Source organism: Salarias fasciatus (assembly GCF_902148845.1).
Source record: "Salarias fasciatus chromosome 7 unlocalized genomic scaffold, fSalaFa1.1 super_scaffold_4, whole genome shotgun sequence".
NCBI lineage: Eukaryota > Metazoa > Chordata > Actinopteri > Blenniiformes > Blenniidae > Salarias > Salarias fasciatus.
In genome coordinates this window covers 4,188,876-4,202,406 of record NW_021941229.1, presented here as the reverse complement: position 1 = coordinate 4,202,406, position 13,531 = coordinate 4,188,876, and the positions used below count along the sequence as shown (strand labels likewise).

General features: G+C 44.3%; 1 protein-coding gene across 1 annotated transcript in view; it reads left to right on the top strand.

Moving 5' to 3' along the window:
- dcc (DCC netrin 1 receptor) overlaps positions 1-13,531 on the top strand; it is a 204,948-nt gene that overhangs the window by 145,716 nt on the left and 45,701 nt on the right. Inside the window, exons 17-21 of the mRNA XM_030084631.1 lie at positions 1,769-2,007; positions 3,464-3,602; positions 9,758-9,865; positions 10,664-10,858; positions 10,945-10,977. Coding sequence (XP_029940491.1) covers positions 1,769-2,007; positions 3,464-3,602; positions 9,758-9,865; positions 10,664-10,858; positions 10,945-10,977 — 714 coding nt within the window. The remainder of the gene's footprint in view (positions 1-1,768; positions 2,008-3,463; positions 3,603-9,757; positions 9,866-10,663; positions 10,859-10,944; positions 10,978-13,531) is intronic.

The window sequence follows — 13,531 nt, the reverse complement described above, 5'->3', positions numbered from 1 at the left end:
CTCCATCAGTCTGTCCTCCATCAGTCTGGCACTACATCTCATTCTACCAGCTCTGAAGACAGTGAGCTGCTCTGGGTTGATAACTGCAGCAGATCACAGGGGGAACGGGCAGCTTTAAGAACAAATGTTAAAAAAAAACCCAAAAAAAAACAATAGGATGTGCTTTTTGTTAACTCTTAGCTTAATTAGCAGCTTTTGAGGAATGTTTCACACAATAAAGTCATGAAAAATCTAAAGATCCAACCATCCACACTCAGCTGGAAACCACTGCAGCCTTCAGGAACACTGGAAACCACCGTCTGATCCACACATTCAGGCTGGAGCTGTGTGACTCATGATGGATGAACATTTCAGAGTCAAGGCTTCATTTCACTGAGCTGAAAGAGTGGAAACATTTCTGAAAGATTCCTGAAAAACTATTGCAAGAGTCCAAGATCAGTAATACGGATTAGCGATCGCAAAACTGATCTGAGGGAAAGTTTTTTTACATTTCTGAGCGGAATCAAGCAACCAGTGCTGAAATAAGACAGCGGCGTCCATAACATTTAGAAGAATGTCAGAGGCTGTGAATGCTTCTGTGATCCTTAATAAAGCAATCATCACGAGTGTGTGCGTGGCGTGTGTGTGTGTGTGTGTGTGTGTGTGTGTGTGTGTGTGTGTGTGTGTGTGTGTGTTTCTAGAAAAATTTAAAAAAAAACTCTGCTAAGATATCTGATATCCACTTATCTGTATTTCTCTTTGCCTTTTATTATTTCACAAACTTTGCCTTTTCCTTTGACTTGTTTTATATTCTTCTGTTCTCTTTATATTCTGTGTATTTATTCATTCCATCTTTGAGCTTTTCCTCATTTTTAACCTCCCTGCAGGCTGTTTTTGTTACTCAGAGCATGAGGCTAAATCTGAAGCTTTCTGATGACTTTATGTTAGCGACTTGAAAGTGAATTGTAAAAAAGTGTGGTTAACCTGTGGTGTGTGTTTATCTCCGTTCGCAGTAGTTTGGACGTCACAGAGCTGAAATCAGCGGAGCTCGCGTTGTTTCATTGATCTATTGATGGTTCGGTTCAGCTCATTCCAGCTCTGCTGTTAGCGGTTAGCAGCTGTTAGCATCTCTTTCACATGCTGCTACCTTCACGTGCTTCACATGTTAAAGTTATACTTTTGTGAGGAGCTCCTCCAGTCTTCACACGTTGAGCCCACTGGGTTTCAGATTTCTCTCCTGAAAGCACCTGAAGGTAACATCTGCTCTCTGATTGCTGGAGCCACAGAAACACAATCATGGTTTATGGATGTGCGGAAGGCAGCGGAGTGTGAACGGACACGGGGGCCGCAAACTGAACCCCCGTCCCAACAAATGATACCGCACAACACTGGATTTGACATGACAGGGCCCTACATGCATTTTTTATTCCCCGTGCATTTTGCATGCGCTCCAGCTGGGCCGCTGTACAGTAACATCAGGTTTGGACTCCCTCCTCTCGGAATGGTTCTTCCCTGTGAGTTCTTCCTGACGCTCTGTGGCTCCACTTCCTCTTTCTGATGTTGCCTTTAATCGTCTTTCTTATCTTTCTTTTCTCTGTTGTTTCTCACTTCCTCGTCCCTTCTCTCCCTCTACTTCTCCACTCCAAACAAACATGGCCGCCCGCCGCATGTGTCCTCCTAACCCGCATGTCATTTTCTCCATTGACCATCAACCCGCTTCCTCCTGTGATCCTTCTCGATCGCTTCCCATTAATCCCCCCCCGGTGCCCGTTAACGACCCCACCTCCAGACCCCATTGACCCCTCTGAGGACGACCTCTTCCACCTCTTTGATAAATACCCCACTCCCATGCCAGACACCAGCACTCCCATGATCCCCCCGGTGGGGGTCCAAGCCGTCGCTCTGTCCTCAGACTCGGTCCGGGTGTCCTGGGCCGACAACTCCATGACCAAGAACCAGAAGACGTCCGAGGTCCGGTACTACTCGGTCAAGTGGAAAACCAGCTACTCCACCAGCGGGAAGTACAAGGTGACGGCGCACACGCACACACACACACACACACACACACACACGCACACACACACACACACACACACACACACTTGTTGAACTCGCTGCTCTTATTTTAAAGTGAGACTTGTTGAGATCCGTCCTTCGTCTTCTGTTAATTACTCCTCAAACAGCCCAAATATGGGTACCAGTCTTTGTAATGTACTTAGATTTGACATTTCCAACAGCTGCCGTCTATTTGTTTTCTCTTCTCTTACAAGCTGAGCCCTGAAAAAAAAAAAAAAACCTTCAGGAACACTTAAACGTTGAGTGAAAGCTTTCATTTGCTTCATTCATCGAATCACCTCTTTTTCAGACGGCTGTACATTTGGGACGATATTTTAATTTTTAATCTTTTAAGAAAAATGTGGGGGAATAAAAGCGTAAATCAAGATTCAAGAAAGCAGCAGTCGAAGGCTGAGAAGCAATGAACAGAAAAAAGAGAGAAAGAAAAAAACTGCCTTTTATCAAAATACCACTTTCCTACATTTGAACGGATGAAAGCGAAAGGTTACTGCCTTTATTGAAGTTTTGGTACGGTGTTATTTGAATGCAGGCATTGTTTCATGTGAGGATACATGGAAGAATTTTAATAAAAACTGGATTTATCTGAGAAGGACACAGATTGGGCTCAGACAGGGTTTCCGAAGTGCACCTGCTGAATGTGTCTGACTTTCTGCTGTGTCCCGTCAAGTCTTTCCCTCCGTCCACAACGTTTCGCCGCCTTTCTCATCCGTGCAGCGAGGAACCAAACAGACAAAGAAATGAGTGCTGATACAGAAAGTAAAATCATGATTCGAGAGATGTCAGCAGACTGAAAGATTCAGAGTGTGTTTCTTTTATTATTGAGAAATCTTTTGAAGTTGTTTTTCTCGGCTGAATGAAGAGTTTCAATGATTCAGGGGGACATATGTAGCGAAGCTGAAGCAGCTTTCCGAAAATTTCCTCACCGGTTTTCTATTCAGCAGGTCAAAAGCTTTTTCCTGCAGACAAACTCTCGACTTGGGAGAAAAGACCTTGACAATAATGCGAACCGTGCTTCAAAATGTCTGGAAATAGGAAATCTATACGAGGGCAGACGGTCTGTACACCTCAATAAAGAGCAGACGAAGAGGGCTGGGGGGCGAGGGGGGCGGCGGGTATATGCTCTTCCTCTTTACTCTCCGTCACTTTCTGAGAATGAGACACAAGGACAAACTGAAGTCTGGTGTTTAAATGAAAATGCACGGAAGTTTGCGCTGTCAATGAAGTTTGTTAAATACGCCGAAGACGAAAACATATTTAAAGTGCAACCACAAGGACGGGCGCAGCGCAGACAGGAAATGACCGGCACTCTCACCGAGAGTCCTCCTGTTTAAGGGCTCTTTGCATAAGAGCTGTGCGCCGTGTCCGCCATGTAAAGCAAGTTTTTTAAAAGCCCCGTGTCCTGTTTCAGTCTGCAGACACCACCGCTCTCAGCCACACCGTCACCGGCCTCAAGCCCAACACCATGTACGAGTTCGCCGTCATGGTGACCAAAGGACGCAAGTCCAGCACCTGGAGCATGACGGCGCACGCCACCACGTATGAAGCAGGTACGTCCTCCGCCCGTCGGCCACATACGAGTCCTCTCCCCGGGGTTCTCACCTTGTCACAAGACCAGGTGAGACCAGCAGGTGTAAAATGACGACACGATAACCTGAAGATAACATTCTCTTAATGTTTCCCCTTTTGTTTCAGTACAAATTATTGACAAAAAATATCACAAGGAAAAACAAAGTCACATTTCAACAACGTGCCCTTTCTAGAATACAGGGAACTGTCAAAATGTCCTTGTCTCATTCAAAGTGTGATCTCAGTCTCATTTGCTCAGGTAGAAAACATTTAAGAGTCCAGTCGACCTGATTTATGTTGCTTTGGAATGTCTCATTCAATATGGCGGCAACAAAAAAATGCAACAACAGTCAACTTTCCCCTTTTTTCATCTGTACAAAAATGTGAATTCCTCTGGACAAGAGTATTTCTCTCCTGGTTTATGTTGAGGTCTGAGTCACAGGGTTCAGAATGTGTGGTCTAGTTTTACAGAGCAAGCTTCAAACAGTCGTCACGTTGGCTTCATATCGTCCTGTGGACATATAGAATTCTCTGAAGACGTTTTTGCGTCATGTTCTGATGGAATAACTGGTCACATGGCTGTAAAGATGTTGTGTAGACGCACAGATCTGTAGCGATGAACCCAGATGAAAGTCGTCCCACTCGTCCTCAGGCTTGTTTCTGTTGTGCAGGTCAAGCAGTAGTGACAGAGACAGCTGGAGCTGAGGACTGATGCTGTGTGACGACTATCCGTTCGTCTTCTTTATCACTTGATCCTGTTCAGCTAATTCTGGGTTTGTGCAGGATACACCTGGACAGGTCTCCAGTCCATCACAGCACCGTAATTTAATCACCAATTAGCATCATATTCATGTTTTCAGAACACGAGCCATTTCATTGTGAGGCGAGAGTGCAAACCACTGCTCCACCGTGTGGCCCCTGTGATAACTGACCTGTCTGAAATAAACTGGACCACAAACAGAAAACAATAATCACCTCAATATCTGCAAAACACTGTTTAATGAAAGGAAGTGTGAGTCAGTATTCGTTACCCCAACTGTCTTCACTGTTCTGAACAAAGTTCATGAGAGTTTCCTGAAGAGAAAATTTGGAATCAGAGGTTTTTGTTGCATGACCACTCAAGTAAGTTTGAAAACTGAGCAAGACACTGGACGTGGCACATTTTTATAGGCGTGTGTGTTTGCATTCATCCTAGGGATCTGCCTTTGTCGCAAAACTTTTTCTCAATAGGAACACACACTTTTTTCACTACCCGTGTTTTCTCAGTGTGTCTTTGATCAGTGAGTTTCTTTGCCCAGTGGTTTTGGTGTTCATGAAGTACAATGACAAAGCAGCTGTAAACAGAAACTCTTCTTTTTTTTGTGAAATGTTTCTGAGCACAGAAACACAGTTTGTGTTTGAGCATCTCAGAGAGTATTTTTGAAACGATCTATATTTATAGGAGCAGGAGTTTTTCAGAGACTTCACTTGTACATTGTGTTTTCACTGCCGCTGCACGCTTTGTTCATGCTGTTGCATGCACACTCGTACGCCAGCGCCGCACGCAGCCGCTGAGCCAGGGATCGAACCGTCCACCTCACCACCTGAGCCATGTTGACTCAGCAGTCTGCTTCTCCAGGCCAACAAGCCGAATCCAATCTACTGTGTGTAATCCAGTCAGTGCTCAGGGCGCCTCGCACCGCCACACGGCCTGACAGCCCCTGTTAGGCCTCGGTTAAATCAGAGCAGAGCTGCGGGAGGCGGCCGGGCGAGCGAGCCAGCGCCAGTCGCTCAGGGACAAGGAAAGTTGGGCAAAGTCAGAAAACTTCGCCCAACCTGATGTACCTGAGCGCACGTCAGGTTTTCTCCTCTTTCTGTTCTGGTTTCAGGTTTCAAGTCTTTTTAAATATGTATCTAAGAAGTTCTGGAAGATTAACAACAAAAGGATAAATAATAGAGATATTTTAAGAATATATCACGGTTTGAACTTTATACTATAACCTGTGGCTCCCTGAGTCCTTGACCCTTGACCCCCACCAGCTCCCCCGAGCGCTGTAACGTGGCTGCACACTGAAAGAAGAATTTCTCCAGGGGGATTAATAAAGTATAGAAAAAATAGAAATGTAGCAGAGCATCAGTGGGGAAAGACACTGAACTAACAAATGTGAGGATGGAACAGAGAAAAGTTTCAGTTTAAAATCTGTGGGATGGGATGTGTGCTAAATCACTAAGAAACTCAAGTTTTGAATCAGCTTAATGCTAATGTGTAGCTTACACTAAACATGGCCACCAGCTAATGCTAAACATGTAGCCACAAGCTATTGCTGAACATATAGCCACCAGCTAATGATAAAGATATAGCCAAGAGATAATGCTAAACATGGCCAGGAGCTAATACTAAAAATATAGCCGCCAGCTAATTTTAATCATGTAGCAACAAGCTAATGCTAAACATGTAGCCACCAGCTAACTCTTAACATGATGAACACTTAGATTTAAAATACTAAAAATAGTAATTTTGAGGTTTATTAATTTGTTAATTTCAGAAAATCATCCCACCTCTTCATATTCATCCCTGTAGACAGAGTTATATGGAAAAATACATCATTTAGACAAATTAAAAAAATGTGACAGACACTGCTTGTCTGTATGTCTTCCATTTGTGAACTCCTCAGACGGTCCTGTTATCACGCCATGCTGCTCAGTTAATCACAAACCCAAACCACGGCCAGCGAACTGCTGCTGAAACACTTTATGTGTCGAGACTACGTTTCATCTGGTTTTTGTTTATACTCCAGTGTTAATAGAATAAATTTCACAGTACACCTCTTCTGAATTCATTATTAACTTTGTGCATAACAATGCAATTAAAAAGAAAACCACGAGTTTAATCATAGCTTGCAGTTTAATTGTTGCCCAGACTTTGATTATACTTCACCTGTTGCAGTTTTTTCTTTGGTTTCTCTAAACGGCAGATCCAGCTTCACTCCTTCACAGCCTGAGCAGCTTCTCTTTAAGATATAAAGCAAGTTTTTTTTTTTTCTTTCTACTGAATGTTGGACACCGTGATGAAGCCAGAGTGCAGCAGAGCAAAGGGAAGAAGTGTTTCCTCATGAATTCCATCTGAATCATGATTTGAGCAGCGGACGGTGTGAAGGAGTCACTGAGGAACTTCACAACAACACGGTGAAGCCAGGCTCAAAATGTCAAGGTTTCACTTGCAGGATGTTTACGCTCATGTTTCCTGGACTCGTCAGCCAATTAAGTATGAACGGTGTTACAGCAGCCCCCCCGTGTCGTCGTCCCCCCCCCCCCCCGAGGGCCCCGGGAATACATTGACATTCTGACAGTGACTCCCAAAACGCACACTGACCGCATCTGTGTTCTGGACCGGCAGGAAAAAGGCCTTCAGCGCTGCAGAGCCAGCCTCAGCTCTCACAAACCTCCTCATCCTCATTCAGACTCACATCTGGATGTGACAGCAAGACATTTCCTACAAATCCCCTTGATGTGTAAAATTTAAGCTCATTTAAATTACCGAGAGCTCCTCTGATAAAGTTCACAAACGGATTGATTGACCTTTGAGTCATTCATCTGTGGCTCAGCCTTCCTCTGGCTCAAATGAGGCGAAAGTTTGTTTTTGTGAATCTTGAGCAGATAGAAGTTGAAAAGTTTCTGCTGGTGAAGACAATTAAGAGCAGTCCCGTCATTTTGCTGCTTAAACAGATTGACCTGCAGCTTCTAGTTTGTTGGATCTGTACAGATTAGCGTTGGTGCTAATTTTGCTTTCCCAAAACTTTAGGAAATGTACAGTTTTATTTTATTCATGATTTTTTTTCTCTCTGCTCATTTGTCCTGCAGGCCAGTTTTGGCTTCGTGTTTGAATTCCCTGGCTTAAATTAAAAAGCTTGTTCGTGAACGAGTCGTTTAGTACTTTAAAAGAATGAAGTCTTCGTCTTCCGGGAGATGTAGAGTGATTATTTCTATGTCTGCTGAAGCCATTTGGACACATTTTAACAAGGTGCTGAAGAGCTTAGCAGCAGAGCGACGACTGGAACTCTTCAGATTTTAATCACCAGGCTGCCGAGACTCGAACGGAAAGGCCGCTCGCTCCCCAAATCCTCCATCCAACCTGAATTTCAACATAAAATTCAGCTTGAGCTTGGCTTCTTGCGATGAATTATATTCTAACATCATGGTTACGGTAACAGTCCGGTTCTGACGGATCCCATTACCTGTGTCAGTCACAGAGACGGGTAATGGAAAGAAAAATCGACCGTTATAAAAAAACTGTTATAAAACGCAGTCAATGGGTTCATGCACTCTGTCTACCCTGTCATTTTTCTACTGCTATTTCCAAATATCGATGCATCCAGTTCATAAAGGAAGCCTGAGATCTGCTCAACTCCTGAAATACAATAAATCATCTTCAAATCCTTGAAAGGAATCAGCGCATCAACAAGCGAGGTTTACCGTCTCTGTTCAGAAAGAATGAGATCGCAAAGTGGTGTTGTCCAAGTCTTTTTATGTTTTATTTTTTTTTAATGAAAATAAAGAAGAGACGCTGAAGAGATGTTTGAAGTATCCACTTATAACATAAAGCAGCTGAAAGCCTCTCGGTTCCTCTGGAGCAGTGAGAGCACCGTCTCCGATGGGAAGAAGTTCCCTGGTAGTGGATACTCAAACGCTACTGGAGAACAGACGTGGCAAAGGTACGAGCAAAGCACGACTGCTGGGTTTCATGGAGTTTTCATGGACGGAGACACTTCATTAGCATTTAAATGTCCAGACACGGAGTCAGCCTGTTCTCAGTCGAGCTGAGATCCAGGACCGGAGCGATTTGGGGAACGTTGTTGGATCCTCTGGCACTGATGTGAAATTGTTGAAAAACTGTATAATATGGGACCTTTAGCTGTCAGCATAAACAGTGAACAGTTTTGCCGATTCTTTCACCGTTCATACCAGCTGTTTGAAATTAGTTCAGAGGTTTGATACGGCACAAGACATTCTCATGTGAGCAAGAAAAAAAAAATTCTTTAATTACTGATAAATTATAGCTAATTAAGAAAATAATTGTTTTCCTTATCAGAACTTTAATTATAAGTTTATAATTAACGACTCCAAATGTAACCTGCAAGTTTTCAGCAGAAAAGTGAGAGTATATCATGAAAATTTTCTTTTGTTAAAATTCTTTTTTTGCGAGGAATTTATTTACAATCTGTGATAAAATGTGATATTGATTTATTTTCTGAAAGCATGTCGTCCTTTTACAACCCTCATGTTGTCTTTATATTTCATTGCGAACAGAAGTCTGTAGTTTTGCTCACTGACTGTTCAGAAAGATCCGGCTGCTTCTTGCACAGCAGCTGTTTCTCCCTACATATCAGATCAATTGATTATCTGATTAAGTTGAAGGGCCCACGGGCTTTATGTTTGACACCCTGTTTTAAATGATTCTGTTGTCATAACCAGGTAAAAGCTGAGCCTGCTGCAGGGTTTGGTGGTAAAAACCATGCTGAATGCTGACTGGTGTTCCTGTAGTTCCCCTCTCAGGTTTAAGAGCTTGATGTCTTGTTTTAATCCGGGCTGCTCGCAGTGGAAATGATTATTTTGGTGTTGGGGTTCAGGCTGATTACAGCAGCCTGTAGGTAAGCAGCGTGCTTCCCACGTCTCCCTGTGTGTTTATGAGAAGTACAGGTTGTCACCGTCTCTAACAGGCTCCGGAGGAACTTGTAATTTCCTCCGGTGCGTCGTGTCGGATTTAACAAGCGGTTTCATTAGCAAACTGTGGGGTGCGAGCTATGAGGCCTGTCCCACTGCCAAACCTGAAACCCTCGTCTTTAATCACGTCTGGAGACGCCGTCACGACGCCGCGGCGCCACCCGGCTGCCACTTAGTTTCCATGGAGACGGCGGAGGAGAGGAGAAAGCCGGGTCCACGCTGTGAGGCCGAGAGCTTGACATTCTCCCGACGGGAGCGATACGGCGGGGCAGGCGGGCAAAGGGCTGGGAAATTACCGCCTGCGCCGTTTGCTCAAGTTCAGACCTTTTAACACGGTCGATGGTTCAAACACAGAAGATAACTGAACACAACAGAGTGAGTCCACACCGACACGCTAACGACCTGCGTCTCTCCCGTCTCCGTCCCTGATTGGCAGCCCCGAGCTCCGCCCCCAAAGACCTGACCGTCATCAGTCGAGAGGGACGACCCCGAGCCATCCTCATCAGCTGGCAGCCGCCCATGGAGGCCAACGGGCGGATCACCGGTGAGAGAGCAACACTGTTTCACTACTGTAACACACACACACGCACACACACACACACAGAGGATTTATTAGGGTGACCACCTGTCCCGTTCCAACATGGATTTATTTTCATTGTTAGTTTTAAAATGCTCTTAATGTTGAAAACAAGTCACAGAAATGACAGATTTCATAAATGCTTTTATACATATTGACCCTTAGAATTCTCAAATTAAATTAGCTTAGTTTAGCTTAGCTTAGGGTAGCTTAGCTTAGCTTCTTGTATGTTGTCACAATGGTATTAAAGAGCCCTGCTAATTAATTTAAGGTTTATGGTTTAATGATTTCAACCGTAAAAGCATGTTTTAAATGTGGCTTTGCACACACACACACACACACACACACACACACACACACACACACACACACACACACACACTTTCTTTTACTGTTCCCGCTCCTCCTCTGGGCGATCGGCTCGGCTGTAAACCCGTCTGTTTTAACGAGCACTGCTGCTCCTGCAGTGTCCCTGAGGACGAATCAAACGCTCCCTGCAGACGCAACTGTGACACACACACACACACACACACACACACACACACACACACACACACACACATTCCCTCTCGCTACATCCCTTTTGTTGCATTTGTCTCTTCTTAATGTGATTAAATCTACTTTTTGAGGCTTTTTTCTCTCCTCTTCCAATCTGCACATCTTTTCATGCCTGATTTTTTTTTTTTTTTTCGGTCTAATTCTGTCTGAAGAGTTCATCCATAAAAAAGAATGTTTTCAACCTCTCTTCTGTGTGAACACCACCAGGTTACATCCTGTACTACACGCTGGATAAGAACATGCCGATCGATGACTGGGTGATGGAGGCCATCAGCGGGGACCGGCTCACCCACCAGGTGGTGGACCTGAACCTGGACACCATCTACTACTTCAGGATCCAGGCCAAGAACACCAAAGGAGTCGGCCCTCTGTCCGAGCCCATCCACTTCAGGACGGCCAAGGGTCAGTTCAGTGTGTGTGTGTGTGTGTGTGTGTGTGTGTGTTCCTTGCTTCCATTGGCATAAATATTCCCTCTCTTGTCTTCTCAGTGGAGCATCCTGATAAGATGGCCAACGATCAGGGTAAGTGTTCCTCACATGTCGTCACACACGCCGATGACTGAGTGTTATATCGATGCTTTATCACACACACAGTCCAGTTTACTTGTCGCGGCGGGTGAAGCTTAAGTAATGTACATGTTTTATGTTATGTGGCGCTTGTGTGTTTTATAACTTGCTGCATCAGCACACGTGTGCAGCTGTGCAGGAGTCACTCTGAGAGTCGGCGTTCAGACACAACGTCGGTGCGTTGCTCATATTCAGGATCTACGTTCAGCAGCTACGTGTCAGCAGTGTGCACTTGTAAGTGACCCCAGACGTCAGGACAGAAGTCTGACAGCAGACAGTTCTGTGTGTTTTTCTTTATTTCACAGTCGATCTGTCACACAGAAACACTTTATTAGTTAAACATCAGCTGTCCTCGATCCTAATTGTCACATTTCTACTGCTTGATTACAACAAAGCAACAAAATATAAATGTTTTTACAGCCTTTAGGCCCAAAGGCTGCATTGTTTTCATTTTCACTGATTTAAATCAACTTATTCAAGTGTTTAAATGTTTGACATACTGATTTTTTCATGTTCTTACATTTCTATTACCGCTGCTACTTTGAAAGAACCTGAAGGAACAAGTTAAAGTTACCGAAGACTTGCTCATCTGTTGGTTCAAGACAGTTACATCAATTTAAAAAAAAAAGAAAAAACAAGACCAGTATGAAAACTACAACACAGATACAAATGTGAATTCTTTCATTTCTGTAACGGATCACAAGCAGAATGCTTTTATTTAGCTCCACATAATGCCTCCTCACAATTAGCTTCGTCTTGATGTGTTCACTCACAGTTGTGTTGATTCATTTCATCAGTTCTTCCGGCTTTTTTAGAGAACAGAAATAGAGAACAGAACAACACCTCGGTGTTTCTGTTTCATCTCTTTCAAGGAAGATCCAACATTTCCCGTCTCACAGTGCTAATGAGGATCACTTACCCCGAAAACACACAAAGTCGCGGCAGAAAAATGAAACACAGCACTTTTAACACAGTTTTCTTCCTGACTGAACGGATTTTTCACTGTTACAAACAAGCTGGTCTGAGTGAAGCAGAGGAAAAGCGTTGGCTAATTACATGGCGAGGACGATGGTTCCTCTGTGAGAGAGAGAACCAAGAGGAGGGAGAGTGAAGAAGCTTTTGTAATTATCAGTGCAGACATGTGAGATGAAATGGAAAAGATCTGTTTACCATGTTCAGCTTTATCAAATTAATTGAAAAATAATCAGCACTCTTCCCGGCAGCCCTGTTCATCAGGAGCACGGCCACCAGGATGGTCAAACTCCAAAACGTTTCATAAAATAGCATTAAATTCTGTCGTGTGTGAAAGGAGACATTTGGAAACATGACTTGAAGTCAGCATTCTGAAAGAGTCTCACTTAAAGATGGTGGCGGTACTTCATTTTCTGGTTTTCTGCAGTTATGTAAAGATGACACACGCTTTTCATGAGGCAGAGCCTCTGAATGCAGACGAAATGAGGAAGCAGCAGACGGAGCCTGAAGGAGAACTCAGGCCTTCAACCGGACTCCTCAGTTCTGACCTGTAGAGGGCCGTTAAACTCCAAACAGGCTGTAACCCAGAGCGAAAATACCTCTGTCTCAACAAACACTGCCGCATGCTGCTGCCCAGTGGGAAGAGCCGATTGTCTCCCAACCCCGAGGTCAGAGGTTTGATCCCCCTCCTGTCCAAGTGTCCTTCAGCAGAACGTGGGCGTGTGGCAGGTTAAAGTACTTGGACACTGCTGACGTGGTCAAAAGTGAACTCTCTGCTGCGATTTTCAGCCACCGAAGATGAAATACACCAGTGGTGAGGGAGGGGTGGCGATATCTTTGGCCCGGGCTCTAACCTGTGAAAAATTCTGTACAGTGTCTGAAATCTGTGGCGATGGTGACTGCAGCTGCGACCTGCGTCAACTGATGAACCAGCAGAAATGTTTTTCGTGAATGAATGATGAGGCACACTGCATGTCTCCTGATTAACAGAGAGATCACTTCCTGTTGGTGTCTGCAGAGGGACACGTAAAGCTCATGCGCTCACGCCGGGCTCACACTGGATGCGTTCCGGCTGCCTTCCGTCTCCGGTACAGAATTACAGCACCGTCACTCACGCCGCCTGCTGTGCCTCTGCGGTCTGTTGGAGGAGGTTGCCAGATCCGTCGCTTTCTCCCCGAAACAAAACGAACCCGTTTTACTCAGTAGAAAGCAGTCCCAACCGCCATCTCTGTTGAAAATGCATGTTAAAACCGTAAAAATCATTTCATCAACCCGTCCGACGTGTTCAAAAAAAGAAGCTTGATTTGGCAGAAACCTGCCCAATCTGGCAACTCAGAGCTGCTCTGGTCATACAGCTGTTTTGTGCAATTTTGGTGACATTAGACTTTCCTGCAGTGACGAAGTACAAACTAGTTCATTCTTCTAATGCATATTATCACGTTATTTGTTCTGTATTGTACCAGAAGAATTAAAAAATAGCATATGAAGGCAAAAACACGACACCGTTTTTATTTTGAAATCACTTATTTTCCTTCCG